This window comes from Hemiscyllium ocellatum, chromosome 9, assembly GCF_020745735.1.
Source record: "Hemiscyllium ocellatum isolate sHemOce1 chromosome 9, sHemOce1.pat.X.cur, whole genome shotgun sequence".
NCBI lineage: Eukaryota > Metazoa > Chordata > Chondrichthyes > Orectolobiformes > Hemiscylliidae > Hemiscyllium > Hemiscyllium ocellatum.
This window is the reverse complement of record NC_083409.1, coordinates 60,815,294-60,831,504: the sequence shown is the minus strand read 5'-3', so window position 1 is coordinate 60,831,504 and position 16,211 is coordinate 60,815,294. Positions and strand designations below refer to the sequence as shown.

General features: G+C 41.3%; 1 protein-coding gene across 2 annotated transcripts in view; it reads right to left on the bottom strand.

The window, feature by feature from the left end:
* Window positions 1-16,211, bottom strand: part of lrrc7 (leucine rich repeat containing 7) — a 341,063-nt gene that overhangs the window by 297,832 nt on the left and 27,020 nt on the right. For both annotated transcript variants that reach the window (XM_060829788.1, XM_060829787.1), the window contains exon 5: window positions 411-467. In XM_060829788.1, the coding sequence (XP_060685771.1) occupies window positions 411-467 (57 nt within the window). The remainder of the gene's footprint in view (window positions 1-410; window positions 468-16,211) is intronic.

The window sequence follows — 16,211 nt, the reverse complement described above, 5'->3', positions numbered from 1 at the left end:
TGAGAAAATTCAGGCATGTACAGTATGCATACACAAATATATATGTATTTCCCAGTTTTTATCACCTGTAGTCTATATTTAGATAGGAATAATAACCATATAAGATATTAGAGAACAGCAAGCAGGATAATTGGAATTGTATTCAATTATATGCCTTTATAAAATGATAGGAAAGAAGAAAATTAGAAAATATTTTTAGGTTTGACTGCTTGTTACTAGCACTATTCACAACTTTATGTACCGGATTCAAATTGTTACCTTTTTAGATGTTTGATGTTTGCAATTCTCAATTAGGTAAGGGCATTCCTTGAAATTTAGAACTCACAGTCATAGTATAAATTTGATTATTTCAGTACTCTAGATTCAGCTAGCAGTCAATTGTTAAAAACTTTGTGTAAGTGTTAACTTACTTTGGTAGAGTTTTCAAATGATTTTCTCTCAGCTCCAGAATGCGAAGCTTGGTGAGCCTAAAAAAAGACAAACCAAAATTGTCAATATGTATGAAGAAATATCAGCAAATTATTAAATTCCAATTATTCCAATACTTTGAGTTGACAATATGCTCCAAGTGCCAGGTTATGTTTACTTGCCCTTCACTGAATTGACCTTGATTTGAGTAGAGTTGAACTAAGGAAACTGGCTGGATAGCATTGTTCAGAGCAAGTATGGATCAAAAGTAGATCATGTTTAAAAATACTGTTTGTATTGCACATTAAATTGACTAAAGTTCAATAGCACTTAGTTTGCTGAGGTAGCGAATTCGCACTAGATCACCTGGCGAAGGAACAGCACTCAGAAAGCTTGTGATTTCAAATAAATCTATTGGACGATAACATGGTGTCGTGTGACTTCTGGGATAAATACAAGGCAAAGAAACAGGTCAGGACAGCAAAGAACATTAAAAGAGATGCCCACCATACACTCACAGCAAATGATATGCAAATACTTACACAGTTTTATCTGCTTCACAGTCATCCTTAAACATGCAGCATCCATCATAGGATAAGTGGCATTCATTCACAAGTCTGTTAGATTGAAATTTATAGAGTACAAAACACAAGTGAGGGTGTCATCGTCGAGGTCACCCACCAGAAAGTGTGCAATATCTAGTTGCACAGAAAGATGTCATGGAGATAAATTACACATCTGCATCAAATATGGAGAAACTGGAAGCTCACAGCTTGTTAGTGACATAATTGAAAATACATCTGACGTACACTCTGTCACCAATGAAGAAGTAAAGAAGAAACTAAATATGATGATCATTGAGCAGTTGTTGAAATGGTGTATACATGATATAAGAATAATTTTGCCTAAATGGGGAGGTGTGTAGGACAGTAGTCTTGATGAAAATGGACCAATAGAAGATTTTGTTATTTGCTCCTGTCAAATTAATTGACCTATAAGAGCAGCCCTGGGAGCAGGTTTGTTATGGGAACCTCTTCTTCATATGTAAATCCTCTCTGTTGCATATTATATCAGATGCACAAAAGTACTGTTAATATTGAATCATCATAGAATCCCTCTAGTATGGAAACAGGCCCTTCAGCCCACAAGTCCACACCAACTCTCCAAAGAGTAACCACTCAGACCCACTCCCCTACCCTATTACTTTACATTTACACCTGACTAATGCACCTAACCTATACATCCCTGAACACTGAGCAATTTAGCATGGCCAATTCACCTAATCTGCACATCTTTGGATTGTGGGAGGAAACCGGAGCACCTGGAGGAAACCCACGCAGACATGGGGAGAATGTGCAAACTCCACGCAGACAGTTTATCAAGGCACACGAAGCACATCTTCAAAATATCAACAGCTTACTCAATGTTGCACTTGGTTAGTCATAGGCTTTTTTTTTTGTGGCTCCCACTTCTCATTGGTAGGTGGTATGAGAAGAATTTGAGAGGGTCATCCCATGTTTTCCATCAGTCAGTTATTAATTCAGTTTGCTTGAAAAATAAATCAGTAATGTTGACATGTCACAAGCTCACATTGTTCACTAGTCCTCTGATGATTCCTGAAGAAGGGCTTATGCTCGAAACGTTGATTCACCTGCTCCTTGGATGCTACCTGACCTGCTGCGCTTTTCCAGCAACACATTTTTCAGCTCTGATCTCCAACATCTGCAGTCCTCACTTTCTCTCCCTCATGATTGCACACTCCAGGACATGCTTAAATAAAATTCCTTAAAGTTGATAAAGTTGCTAGTTAATATGGTGGGCATTGAATTATCATAAATGCCCTATATCTACGGGAAGAAACCACAGAGGCAAACTCATATGTCTGTTCTTCTAATTACTGCATCAGGAATTCCTGATGAAGGGCTTATGCCTGAAATGTTGATTCCCCTGCTCCTTGGATGCTGCCTGACCTGCTGTGCTTTTCCCGCACCACACTCTTGGCTCTGTTCTCTAGCATCTGCAGTCCTTACTTTCTCCTAAAGTCTGCAGAAACAATGGTCTAAAAATAAGCAAGGAAACAGGATGGCATGGTGACTCAGGAGTTAGCACTGCTGCCTCACAGTGCCAGGGACCTGGGCTTGATTCCAGCCTCGGGTGACTGTGTGGAGTTTCCATTCTCCTCGTGTCTGTGTGGGTTTCCTCTCACAATCCAAACATGTGCAGGTTAGGTGAATTGGCCATGCTAAATTGCCCATAGTGTTCGGGGATGTGTAGATTAGGTACATTAGTCAGGGGAAATGTGGAGTGATAGGGCAGGGGAATTGGGCTGGGTGAGTTACCCTTTGGAGGGTGGGTGTGGACTTTTTGGGCTGAAGGGAAGTTTCCACACTGTAGGGAATTTGTGAAGCAGAATCTCTATCTTTGGAACCTCTCATATGGGTAGATCCTCTTCAGACCTTGATACTTGAGGTTGTCTTCTCTCCAGTTTTCCACTGTTGTTCTGCACCGCTACCATAAGCCTGGAGATCCCACAGTGTTCTGCCAAGGATAGTAATTGTCTAAAGCATCCATGACCTCAAACCTGGTGCTGTTATTTCAAAACCTGAAAACTTCTTAAAAACTTCTATGCTGACCAGAACTCGGAAATATTTAGCACAGGGAACTCACAAGGCAGCTGTAAGCACTTCCAGATATCAATAAAAGCTAAGAGTAATGCACATTTAATTTTGTCTAATTTTGATGGTGAGCTTGTCAACCTCCTGGGAAACCCGTGCAGGTGGCATTCAATTCAAATGCCTGTTTAATTGAATTAAACCTTGCCTCAATCATGTGCTGATGATATTAACAGCTGTGCTAATTACCAACACACCTGGTCTCCCAGAGGGAAAAAACAGCAAAAAGTGCAGTCTGCCTTGGAAAGAAGGTTACCGGTCGGACTGGACCTCCACTTTTAAGTGCCAAGAAATGTCAGACCAGTAAGTGCCATTCATATGTTTTCCTGGTCTTTACTTCAGGCTAATGGCAATGCATCCACCAAGTAGGTTACTAGCACACCCATGTGTTCCATAGTAATCACAACTGCAGTAAATGTCTGCAGCTCCAGAATCTTCAATTCACAGTTCATGAGTTTGACTACTACCATACAGAGGTGGGGAATATTACATGAACACTTTGTTCTAGGAGGCAGTTACATGCCTTACACTATGATCTCTGGATTTGGTCCATGGTCAGAGATAAGTGGGTGTGACTATGGGTGAGGCAGATATAGAGACTACGAAAGTGGAAGTGCAATTATCCAACTGGTTTAACTTGTATGTCAGTCAGCAGCTGAGCCAGGACGCCTAGTTTCCATGCCCATCTACTGCAGAGATGCATCATAACATCTCCGAACAAAAACAGAAATTGCTGGTAAGGCTTAGTAGGTCTAGCAGCATCGACAGACAGATGTCAGAGTTAATGTTTTGGGTTCAGTGACCCTTCCCCAGAACTGATGGTAGAGCCATAGAGTCATAGAGATGTAGAACATGGAAATAGACCCTTCGGTCCAATCCATCCATGCCGACCAGATATCTTAATCCAATCTAGTCCCACCTGCCAACAGCCAGCCCACATCCCTCCAAACCCTTCCTATTCATATATCCATCCAAATGCCTCTTAAATGTTACAATTGTACCAACCTCCACCACTTCCTCTGCCAGCTCATTCCATACACATACCACACTCTGTGTGATAACGTTGTCCCTTAGGTCTCTTTTATATCTTTCCCCTCTCACCCTAAACCTATGCCCTCTAGTTCTGGACTCCCTGACCACAGAGAAAAGAATTTGTCTATTTATCCTATCCATGCCCCTCATAATTTTGTAAACCTCTTTAAGGTCACCCCTCAGCCTCCGATGCTTCAGGGAAAACAGTTTCAGTTTGTTCAGTCTCTATAGCTCAACTCCTCCAACCCTGGCAACATCCTTGTAAATCTTTTTTGAACCCTTTCAAGTTTCACAACATCTTTCTGAAAGGAAGGAGACCAGAATTGCACGCAATATTCCAATAGTGGCCTAACCAATGTCCTGTACAGCCGCAACATGACTTCCCAACTTCTGTACACAATACTTTGACCAATAAAAGAAAGTATACCAAACGCCTTCTTCACTATCCTAGCTACCTGCGATTCCACTTTCAAGGAGCTATGAACCTGCACTCCAAGGTCTCTTTGTTCAGCAACACTCCTGAGGACCTTACCATTAAATGTACACATCCTGCTAAGATTTGCTTTCCCAAAATGCAGCACCTCACATTTACCTGAATTAAAATCCATCTGCCACTTCTCAGCCCAATGGCCCAACTGGTCCAGATCCTGTTGTAATCTGAGGTATCCCTTTTCACTGTCCACTACGCTTCCAATTTTGGTGTCATCTGCAAACTTACTAACTGTACCTCTTATGCTTGCATCCAAATCATTTATGTAAATAACTAAAAGTAGAGGACCCAGCACCGATCCTTGTGGCACTCCACTGGTCACAGGCCTCCAGTCTGAAAAACAACCCTCCACCACTACCCTCTGTCTTCTACCTTTGAGCCAGTTCTGTATCCAAATGGCTAGTTCTCCATGTATTCTGTGAGATATAACCGTGCTAATCAGTCTCCCATGGGGAACCTTGTCGAACACCTTACTGAAGTCTATATAGGTCACATCCACTGCTCTGACCTCATCAATCTTCTTTGTTACTTCTTCAAAAAACTCAATCAAGTTTGTGAGACATGATTTCCCACGCACAAAGCCATGTTGACTACTCCGAATCGGGACACCACCCACGCCCTCCACCTCCTCCATGATTTTCGCTTCCCCGGCCCCCAACGCCTTATCTTCACCATGGACTTCCACTCCCTATACACCTCCATTCCCCATCACGAAGGCCTCAAAGCCCTCCGCTCCTTCCTTTCCCGCCGAACCAACCAGTATCCTTCCACTGACACTCTCCTTTGACTGAATGAACTGTTCCTCACTCTTAACAACTTCTCCTTCCAATCCTCCCACTTCCTCCAAACCAAAGGAGTAGCAATGGTCCCCTAGCTATGCCTGCCTCTTTGTTGGATATGTGGAACAGTCCATCTTCTGCAGCTGCACTGGCACCACCCCCCACCTTTTCCTTCGCTACATTGATGACTGTATCGGCGCTACCTCGTGCTCCCACAAGGAGGTTGAACAGTTCATCCACTGTACTAACACCTTCCACCCCGATCTCAAATTTACCTGGACCGTCTCAGACTCCTCCCTCTCCTTCATAGATCTCTCTCTCTCTATCTCGGACGACCGACTCAACACGGACGTATACTATAAACCGACTGACTCCCACAGCTACCTAGATTACACCTCTTCCCATCCTGCCCCCTGTAAAAACGCCATCCCATATTTCTAATTCATTTGCCTTCGCCGCATCTGCTCCAAGGAGGAACAATTCCAATACCGAACAACCCAGATGGCCTCCTTCTTCAAAGACGGCAATTTTCCCTCAGACGTGATTGATGATGCTTTCCACCACATCTCCTCCACTTCCCACTCTTCTGCCCTTGAACCCCGCCCCTCCAATTGCCACCAGGACAGAACCCCACTAGTCCTCACCTACCACACCATCACCCTCCAGATACATCGGATCATTCTTCGTCATTTCCGCCACCGCCAAACGGACCCCACCACCAAGGATATATTTCCATTCCCTCCCTAATCAGCGTTCCGGAAAGACCACTCCCTCTGCGACTCCCTTATCAGATCCACATCCCCCACCAACCCAACCTCCACTCCCGGCACCTTCCCCTGCAACTGCAAAAAATGCAAAACTTGCACCCAGACCTCCCCCCTCACTTCCCTCCAAGGCCCCAAGGGATCTTTCAATATCCATCAGAAATTCACCTGCACCTCCACACACATCATTTACTGCATCCGCTGCGGCCTCCTATGCATTGGGGAGATAGGCTGCCTACTTGCGGAACATTTCAGAGAACACCTCTAGGACACCCGTGCCAACCAACCCAACCACCCCGTGACTGAACACTTTCACTCCCCCTCTCACTCTGCCAAGGACATGCAGGTCCTTGGCCTCCTCCATCACCAGACCATGGCAACACGATGCCTGGAGGAAGAGCGGCTCATCTTCCTCCTAGGAACCCTCCAATCACAAGGGATGAATGCAGATTTCACCACCTTCCTCATTTCCCCTCTCCCCACCTTTTCTCAGTCCCAACCCTCAGACTCAGCAACGCCTTCTTGACCTGGAATCTTCTTCCCGACCTCTCCGCCCCCACCCCTTCTCTGGCCTATCACCCTCACCTTAACCTCCTTCCACCTATCGCATTCCCAATGCCCCTCCCCCAAGTCCTTCCTCCCTACCTTTTATCTTGGCCTGCTTGGCACACCCTCCTCATTCCTGAAGAAGGGCTATATGCCCGAAACGTCGATTTTCCTTCTCCTTTGATGCTGTCTGACCTGCTGCGCTTTTCCAGCAACACATGTTTAAGCTCCAATACCCCAAATCAGTCCTTGCCTTTCCAAATACATGGAGAAAGTGAGGACTGCAGATACTGGAGATCAGAGCTGAAAATGTGTTGCTGGAAAAGCGCAGCAGGTCAGGCAGCATCCAAGGAGCAGAAGAATCGACATTTCAGGCATGAGCCTAAAGAAGGGCTCATGCCCGAAATGTTGATTCTCCCGTTCTTAGGATGAGCCTGACCTGCTGCGCTTTTCCAGCAACACATTTCCAAATACATGTACATCCTGTCCCTCAGGATTCTCTTCAACAACTTGCCCAGCACTGAGGTCAGGCTACCGGTCTATTGTCCCCTGGTTGTCCTTACCACCCTTCTTAAACAGTGGCACCACATTACTCAACCTCCACTCTTCCGGCACCTCACCTGTGACTATCAATTATATAAATATCTCAGCAAAAGGCTCAGCAATCACTGCTCTAGCTTCCTACAGAGTTCTAGGATACATCTGATCAGGTCCTGGGGATTTATCCACCTTCACCCATTTCAAGACACCCAGCACTTCCTCCTCTGTAATATGGACATTTTGCAAGATGTCACCATCTATTTCCCTACAGTCTATACCTTCCATCTCCTTTTCCACAGTAAATGCTGATGCTAAATACTCATTTAGTATCTCCCCCATTTTCTGCGGCTCCACACAAAGGCCACCTTGCTGATCTTTGAGGGGCCCTATTCTCTCCCTAGTTACCCTTTTGTCCTGAATGTATTTGTAAAAACCCATTGGATTCTCCTTAATTCTATTTGCCAAAGCTATCTCATGTCCTCTTTTCGCCTTCCTGCATTCCCTCTGAAGTATACTCCTACTGCCTTTATACTCTTCAAAGGATTCACTCGATCTATCCTGACAATACCTTACATATGTTTCCTTCTTTTTCTTAACCAAACACTCAATTTCTTTAACCATCCCGCATTCCCTATACCTACCAGCCTTTCCTTTCACCCTAACGGAAATATACTGTCTCTGGATTCTCGTTATCTCATTTCTGAAGGCTTCCCATTTTCCAGCCATTCTGCGAACATCTGCCTCCAATCAGCTTTCGAAAGCTCTTGCCTAATACCGTCAAAATTGGCCTTTCTCCAATTTAGAACTTCAACTCTTAGATCTGGTCTATCCTTTTCCATCACTATTTTAAAACGAATAGAATTATGGTCGCTGGCCCCAAAATGCTCCCCCACTGACACCTCAGTCACCAGCCTTGCCTTATTTCCCAACAGTAGGTCAAGTTTTGCTCCCTCTCTCGAAGGTACATCCACATATTGAATCAGAAAAAGTGTTCTTTTACGCATGTGTGCATGTGTGCACGCATGCGTGCGTGCGTCAGGGTATGCAGGGGAAGTGGTTTAAGGAGTCAACAATAGGTGGAGATGGAGCCCAAAGACAGAAGAACAATTGGACAAACAAATGAGGGGATAACCTGGGAGAATGAATAGTTATTAGTGGACAATTAGTGATTAACAATGGGTAATGCATAATAGCAGACCATGTGATAATTGATACTTGGTGATTAGGGTTTGGGATAATGACATGGGGAAAGGTGCCTCAAGTCCTAAAATTATTGAACAATATTGAGTCCAGAAGGCTGTAGAATGGAAAATTAGATGTTGATCTTCAAGCTAGTGCTCAGTTTCCGCGGAACGCTGCAGCAAGCCTGAGACAGAGGTGTTGGCCAAGGCACGTGGTGATGTGTTGAAGTGGCAAGCAACTGGAACATCAGGGTCTTTTCTTGCAGACAGAGCACAGGTGTTCAGCAAAGCAGTCACATAGTCTATGCAGTCACATTGTTTCCCCAGTTCAAAGGAGAGACCACATCGTGAGCAAAGAATGCAGTTGACTAGATTGAATAAAGTGCAGGTAAAGTGCTGCTTCACCTGGCATGTGTATGGGCCCTAGGATACTGAGGAGGGAGGAAGTGAATGAGCAAGTGTTACACCTGTAGTTGCAGGGAAGGTCCCATAGGGCTGTACATGTGGGTGTTTCATAGTGAAGGAGGAGTGGATCAGTGTATCCCAGAGGGGATGGTCTTTGCAGAAGGCTGACAGGGGAGGAGAGGTGAATGTGGCATCCCGCTGGAGGGTGGAAATGGTGACTCATGATCCTCTAGGTACTGGTGAGTTGGGAGGGAAGAACAAGGGGATCCTATCACTGTTATGGAAAGAAGTGAGGGGGAAAGGGCTGAAGTGTGAGAGCTGGGTCAGACCCAGCTGAGACCATGTCAACTATGGTCCTGTGGAATCCTCGATTGTGGAAGAATATGACATTTCGGAGGCACCCCTTGTTGAAGCTGGCATCATCAGAATAGATGTGATAGAACAGAGGAACTAGGAGAATGAAGTATTACAGGAAGTAGTGACCCCGGAACAGGCTGATTAAGAAGAAATGTCAAGCACTGGGTCATGGAAGCTGTAACAGCTAGTAAGTGCGCTCTAAGGTGAAGGGCAGCTATGCCAGAAGTACAAAGTGCAGAAAAACTTACATGAGAGACAAATAGTCACATGTAGGCAGAGTTATGGAGAAAATCTGAGTCAGGAATCAGCCAAGATGCAATTGAAAGTTGGAACTCCAGCAATAGGTTTCAAGATAAGAAGGGAAAGATTTAAAAGGGACCTAATGAATAACTTTTTCATTGCAGAGAGTGGTGTTTGAATGGAATGAGCTGCCAGATGTGGTGGAGGCTGGTACAATTACAACACTTAAAAGGCATCTGAATGGGTACATGAATAAAAAGGGTCTAGAGGGATATGGGCCAAATGAGAGCAAATGGGATGAGAGATATTGTATCATGATTCTCTTTACTAACTTACTCACAAGCACAAGTTTACAACACCACATTTCTATTCATTCATAAAACAGTGTTTTTGTAGTATATTTTATAAGATAAACTAAATTAAACATCCCTTTCTAGGCTGGCAACCCATTACTGTTTCTTTACATCTTTCAATTCTTAAATTGGCCCCATGCTGAAAGACTACCCCTGAATAACTGTAACCTAGTCAGAGCAATGCCATCCCCATCATTGTGTCTTCATAACTACTCAAAACCATGGAATGATTATAAGATTAATTAGTCCTTAGTAATCATCTTTTGGGGCCCAAATAGGCTGCAGGACATCAAACAGCTTCCTCCACCAACAGTTGCTGATTTTTATATTTTTAAAATTTCCTTCTACACTACCTATTTCTATAACACTGTACTACATATTTCTAACTTTTGTTTAGGTCTACCATCTTGTATTAATAAGCAGATTTATAATTTTTTAAATACCCATTAAATAGGGCTGGTACACCGTTGAAGAAACTTCCTATCAAAAAAACAGCGTTTCTATGAAACTGCATGAATGAATGTGTTGGAACTGTCAAATACAGGCAATAGTAAACAAAATCTCATGACCCAGCTGCAGGAGATCAGTTTAATATCCTCTATAACTTTTATTTAGTGCACATGTAATTTCTCACTTATTTCGGTCATATAAGTCTGGTGTTTCTACTAACATTACTAACTTCAAAATCAAAAAAGACAACACTTCTTAATTATGCAAGCTCAAACCAGACAGATATTCTAATCTCATCAGGAGTAACAGCCAGCATTTAGCAAATGCTTAAGTTATCTCCTGCTTCCCCAGGATAGGTGTCACACAAACTTGTGTACAATAGATACAACTATGTGACACCATAATGCTAAAATATTAATATATATAAAAACTGTATAAAAGAGGCTACTGTTAAACTGTACTTTGGATTCCACTGCCACCTCAAACTGTGTCACTGTGGATGCTCAATAAAGAGACTATTTCCGCTCCTCACCGATCTCAGTCGTTATTGAACACAGTCCCACAGATCTAGATTAATGTAGAATATCTGGTTGACACTGATGAGTTGAATGGAAGGGTCTGTTGTTGTGCTGTACATGTCTATGACTCTAAGTTAAGACCCCCGCCCCCACCCCGGAAAGAAATTGTAAGCCTATCTGAATGGCGCAATTCCAAGGTCGGAAAGCTAGAAAAATAAAAGGGAATACTGACCAATAAAATGAGAGCATTGCCACATTGGAATGGGCAAAATTAAAAATGAGACCATAATTTTGTATCAAAGTCAGGATGTCGGAAGGACATTTTAAATGTCCTAAGTCCACTACAGAAGATTAAGATCAGAGAAGCATTTCAAGGCCAAGAGAAATTTATCAAAGAATTGAAATATTTTAGTTGCAAGAAGATTTTGTAAGAGAAAAAACATGAATCATTTTATTATGATAAACTTCAGAACTTTAATAACTTCATAAATTGAAAGAATCAGGAATAGCTGTCTGAAATAAACAGTTTCTGGAAATGAAAGGGACAAGAAGAAGCTGTCGTAGAGGAATGAAAAGTAACATGTGAATTAACCACCCCTGGGCAGAAGCAACAAACAAGCTGTTTTGTGGGAGACAGGAGATAATACTTTTTAATAATTTGCTGCCTCATGACAAATAGGCAATTAAGACTGCCTGCAGAAGTAATGTCTTGAGGTAAAAGGGGTAATTGCAGGACAGGCAACTAACATAAAATGGAACAAGGAACAGGGGAGCTACTTCTCATACGGCAAGCTACAGACTGGAGGTCTCCAGAAGTGTAATCATATGTCAGGGATGAAGGAATCGCCTGAATTATCAAATAATGTTACACCACAAACTCGAAAGAGAGTAAATTGCAGAAGAATCCAACACTAGAACAGTTCAGTGGCAGAACTTAAAAGAACAACACCACAACTGGACACTTCCAGAGACAGATGCTGTTGGTGAAATCATGGTCAATTTCCATCATTAGCTGGCTAATAGCCAAGTTCAGTTGAGACTTGGCTTGCTTACTTGAAGGGCCTTATTTTGGTTGCTACATGCAATAAAGTTTAAAGCATTGCTTCAGTCTAGAAACCCTGCACTTCATAGTCTGAGATTTCTGAATAAGTAGCTGAATTAAGAAAGGTAATTGATGGTGATTTACCCACAACAATCCCCAACAAAAAAAGAAATAAGGCACAAACCCTCAATTTTGTTCAAAATGCTGGGAAACTTTGCAAGCGTAAGAAAAAAAAGTGGGAATCTTCCATTTTAGTGCCCAGAACTGGACAGATTATACTACTACTTCAGACAAACAACTCAACGGTTTACTGATTTCAAAATGTTTAAAAAGAATTGTAGAAGTTTTATTAAAAGAATGTTGCTATAATATAGAATTTTAAAACCTTTTAATGATGTTAAAATATCAAGGATCAGGAATATGTGTTTTAGAGCTGAAAGCAGTGAATCACTTCAGAATGACCAGAAAACATAATTTAAGCTTTTGAGAAGAATTTGATGTATTTCAACAGTAATACTGAGTGCACAAAGACTGGTAAATAAAGAAATTGCCAAATAAAGAAGCAAGTTGTACATTAATTTAAAATAAAATTTGCAATCCTGAATAAAGCTGAAAAATGCATTGCTGGAAAAGCGCAGCAAGTCATGCAGCATCCAAGGAACAGGAGAATCAACGTTTTGGGCATAAGCCCTTCTTCAGGAGCATAAGCTCTCTTCAACCTCCAGCATCAGCAGTCCTCATTTTACTCAATCCTGAATAAAGGACAAATTTCCACAACAGATATAAACAATACTGAAATTATATATATTTGCAATAACTTTAAAGTTATATTTAAAGCAATATATTGAGAAGCATTGTAGGTAAAAAGGCACAAAGGACGTCCATCAGAGAAGGAACAGTGGAAAGCAATAGCAACTTATAGGTCTTTCTAATACGGCAAAACACAAAGAGCAGGATGAATTCCTCTTGGTAGAGTTAAAAGATAGTTGGCAATTGTTTAGATGTTTTGGAATCACTACAGCTATGATACAAATGCCATAGTAATAATATCATGGTTAATGGCATGGAGATTGATTGGAAATAAGAATCTCCAGTGTAGATTATTTAATTTTGTGCGATGCCGAAGACAAAATCTTCTTCAAACGTCTGAACTTCAACTTAATCTGCTGGGATTAATGAACAAATAAATAAGAGAGTGAATGATGGCTACTCTTCATTACAAGCAGACAGATCACCAATACGCTGTGTATTGTTCCTGATTATTATTTTCCTTTCTAAAGTACAGGCACTTCTGCAGTTTTGACAATTTCTTGTTAAATAGGCAATAAGGTAGAGGTGATTCATGGTAAGGTAATTGCTAATGTTATACAGGCTCCAGAAAAAGAGAGGCTGACAATACCCCTCAGAGTATGGGATGATCTAGAACAAGACACTAGCAGGAAGACATAGGGTCAAAGTTGAAGAACCATTGTTCAAGAACAAAACATAGAACATTTGGTTATTCAATCAAGCATTGAAATACTATACTTGTGAAAGGCTTTATTGGCCCTCCAAGATTAATTTCTAAACCTAAGTAGTTTCAAACTGCATAAAATAACTCGTACTGGCATCTGAGAATGATTTCACATCATCAGCAGAGAAGAAAACACAGATTTAACCGAGCTTCAAGAAATGTTTTTGATCAATGATGCCAGTGAAGAATCCTCAGAGAATAACAACCAGCAAGTCTTGGGACAATAACCAAATACTGCTATTAAAATTAATCAATAAAGTCCAATGGAGATCTGTGGTGAACATTTAATTGAATAAGTATTAACAGACTAACATGATGACAATGTAGAACAACCAATACCACTGCTGATGTTGGTACCAATCAAAAGAACATAAACATGATGGAATTGTTAGAAAAACTCTGCAGTTCTGGCAGCATCTGTAGACAGAAAGCAGAATTAACATTTCAGGTCCAGTGACCCTTCTTCAGAATGTAATATAAAATAATGGACATGAAGGAATTAATTTCAGCTGCATCAAAAGTCCACTCATTCTGATCGATTACACAGCTCAGATGACCAACGCTACATCCTTTGTCTCTTGCCAAGTATAGTGCTCTCTTCTTTAAGGAGTGCTCCTATTGACGTGTTATAAGGATACTAACAGTTGAGGGTCACTGAGACATGGTTACAAGAGGGTTAACAGATTGATCGTGCATGAATATTGGCTTCAGATGCAAATGAGAGGTAACTGTACAGAGAGTAATGAGTGGAGCTGTACGGTGTGTAGACATAAAGAGTGTTGTACAGGAGATGGGTGTCCAAGTTAGAATGAGGGAATTGGCACATGAATGTGTATATTATTCACCAGCGATAAATTCCTGTAGTCCTAGAGTTCTACCTTGCATTTTCTCCAGGTTGAAGAAGGCACAACTTAGCTGCTCTCTTCCTCAGCCAACTCCATCTATACCAGCTAATTGGAAAGATTTGCTTCTTCCTCCTCCTCCCAGGGAAGAGTTCTGTTCTCTGCAACTCCTCAGCTTGCCCAACAGCTAAGAGTTGAAGATTATTATGGTCAGATTTTCAAGGATTTCTCATCATTCGTATCATTGCTGCAGTCTCAAAAATATAAATGTTGCTGAAACATGCAAAAGTCCACTTAAACAGAAATCCTTTGACAAAATGGTCCTGCTACCCATCCCAATCTAATTAATGAAGAAGCTTGCAGTCAGATTCTTAATTACATGGCATTGGTAAGGAGGTCAGAAGGCCTTCCTAATCAATCAGACGTCAGGTTCACAACTTGGGGGCAAAACAAAACGATCATTTTGAAAGTGATTAAAGTGGGAAAATTCTGTTAACTGTTTCTCCATCCACTGATGCTGCCAGATTTGTTGAGTATTTGCAGTTTCCTATTTTTATTTCTTGCATGATGCCATGCATTGATGTGCTAAGAATGTACTCTTTATGATCTTAGGTATTTTTACTTGTTTCCCTAGACTGTTTTGCAATTAGATTGGAGAGTATATTTAAATGAAATTTACCTCCATTAAAATTAAGAGAACCGTGATTGCAAGCGGATTCCTCTCAAGATTTGTGATTTATCATGTGTGCAATATAAAAATGAATGAAGAATAAATTAAACTAATTAATTTTATTTCCTGTGGATTAATGTGTGATCATGCCTCTTCAACTGTATATGTGGTTGAGCTATTGAATGTTAGATAGTATTTTTGGGAGTTCCAAATAAATCCAGTTATATAGTGGCTTTCACCTACAAGATGTGACTCACACTGTTGGTTTATCAAGGTTCATCATTTGGCAGAAGATTCACTGCTTGACTAATGCCCGTATGTAGGTGTATATTAAAATTTGCCCGGTATTTTAATGTTTTCTATGGTGAAACATGTCTTCAGAATATTCAACATGGGGTGATAACAATAGCCGATTCTTTCTACCCCAATGACCTAATGGACAGCAGAAACTGCTGATCCGTATCACAATAATGAATGGTGCTCTTCTGACCTTTTTCACAATAATTCTACAATCAAACAACACCAGATTTACTTCTAGTGTCTACTTTAAAGTATAGGATAGTTTTGCATGATTTCTGTCCAACTTGCCTAGCTTGGATTTTTCTGATCAGGCCTGAGTTATAAGTTTTCACTTGATCCTTGTTACAGCTTGATAATCATTCATGATGGGACTTAATAATCTTCCTAATCATTCAAATGATCAGAATAAGAAGAAAATCTTGTATTAATGCTGCTTTCATTTAAATAGAAAATTAATGAAAAGGCCACACATCCTCTAAATAGAGGCCTTTTAAAAATCTTTCTAGTTTTTTTGATCAATGTCTTCTCCATTTGGACTATGAAGTATTTGAAAACAGAAGCAAGACTTTGAGGGATGCAGAGTAGTCCTGGTGAATTAAGATGATCATTTTGCTCCAGTTGGCACGTGCACATGCTCATATGCAGAGAGGTTACGTCAGTTTGATAAGCATAGTATCGTGGAAGGTTCCTTTCCCAAGGGTTGAATGGGGGTAGAGGGAGCAAGAAAGTAACAGCATAGTGGTAATGTCATTGTTGAAGAACTGAAAGGCCTGGCTATGTGAGTGTAATACCAACCATGGCTGATGACAAAATTTGAATTTAATCAATAAATCTGGAATTAAAAGGACATCTAACAGCACTGTCAACTGATAAAAAAAACTGATCTGGTTCACTAACATCTTCTGGTTGGGAAATTCTGATGTCCTTAATTCTGGTGTCCATATGTAAGCCCAGCAATATGTTGGGCTCTTAACGGGCTCTGAAATGGACCAACGAACCATCCAGTGCTGAGTGGAGGACCCATCTTGATCTCCTCAAAGACTCACATCATCACAAAAATTAGTCTTCAATTTACTCCTCATAACATCAATAAGCAGCAGAAAGGTACT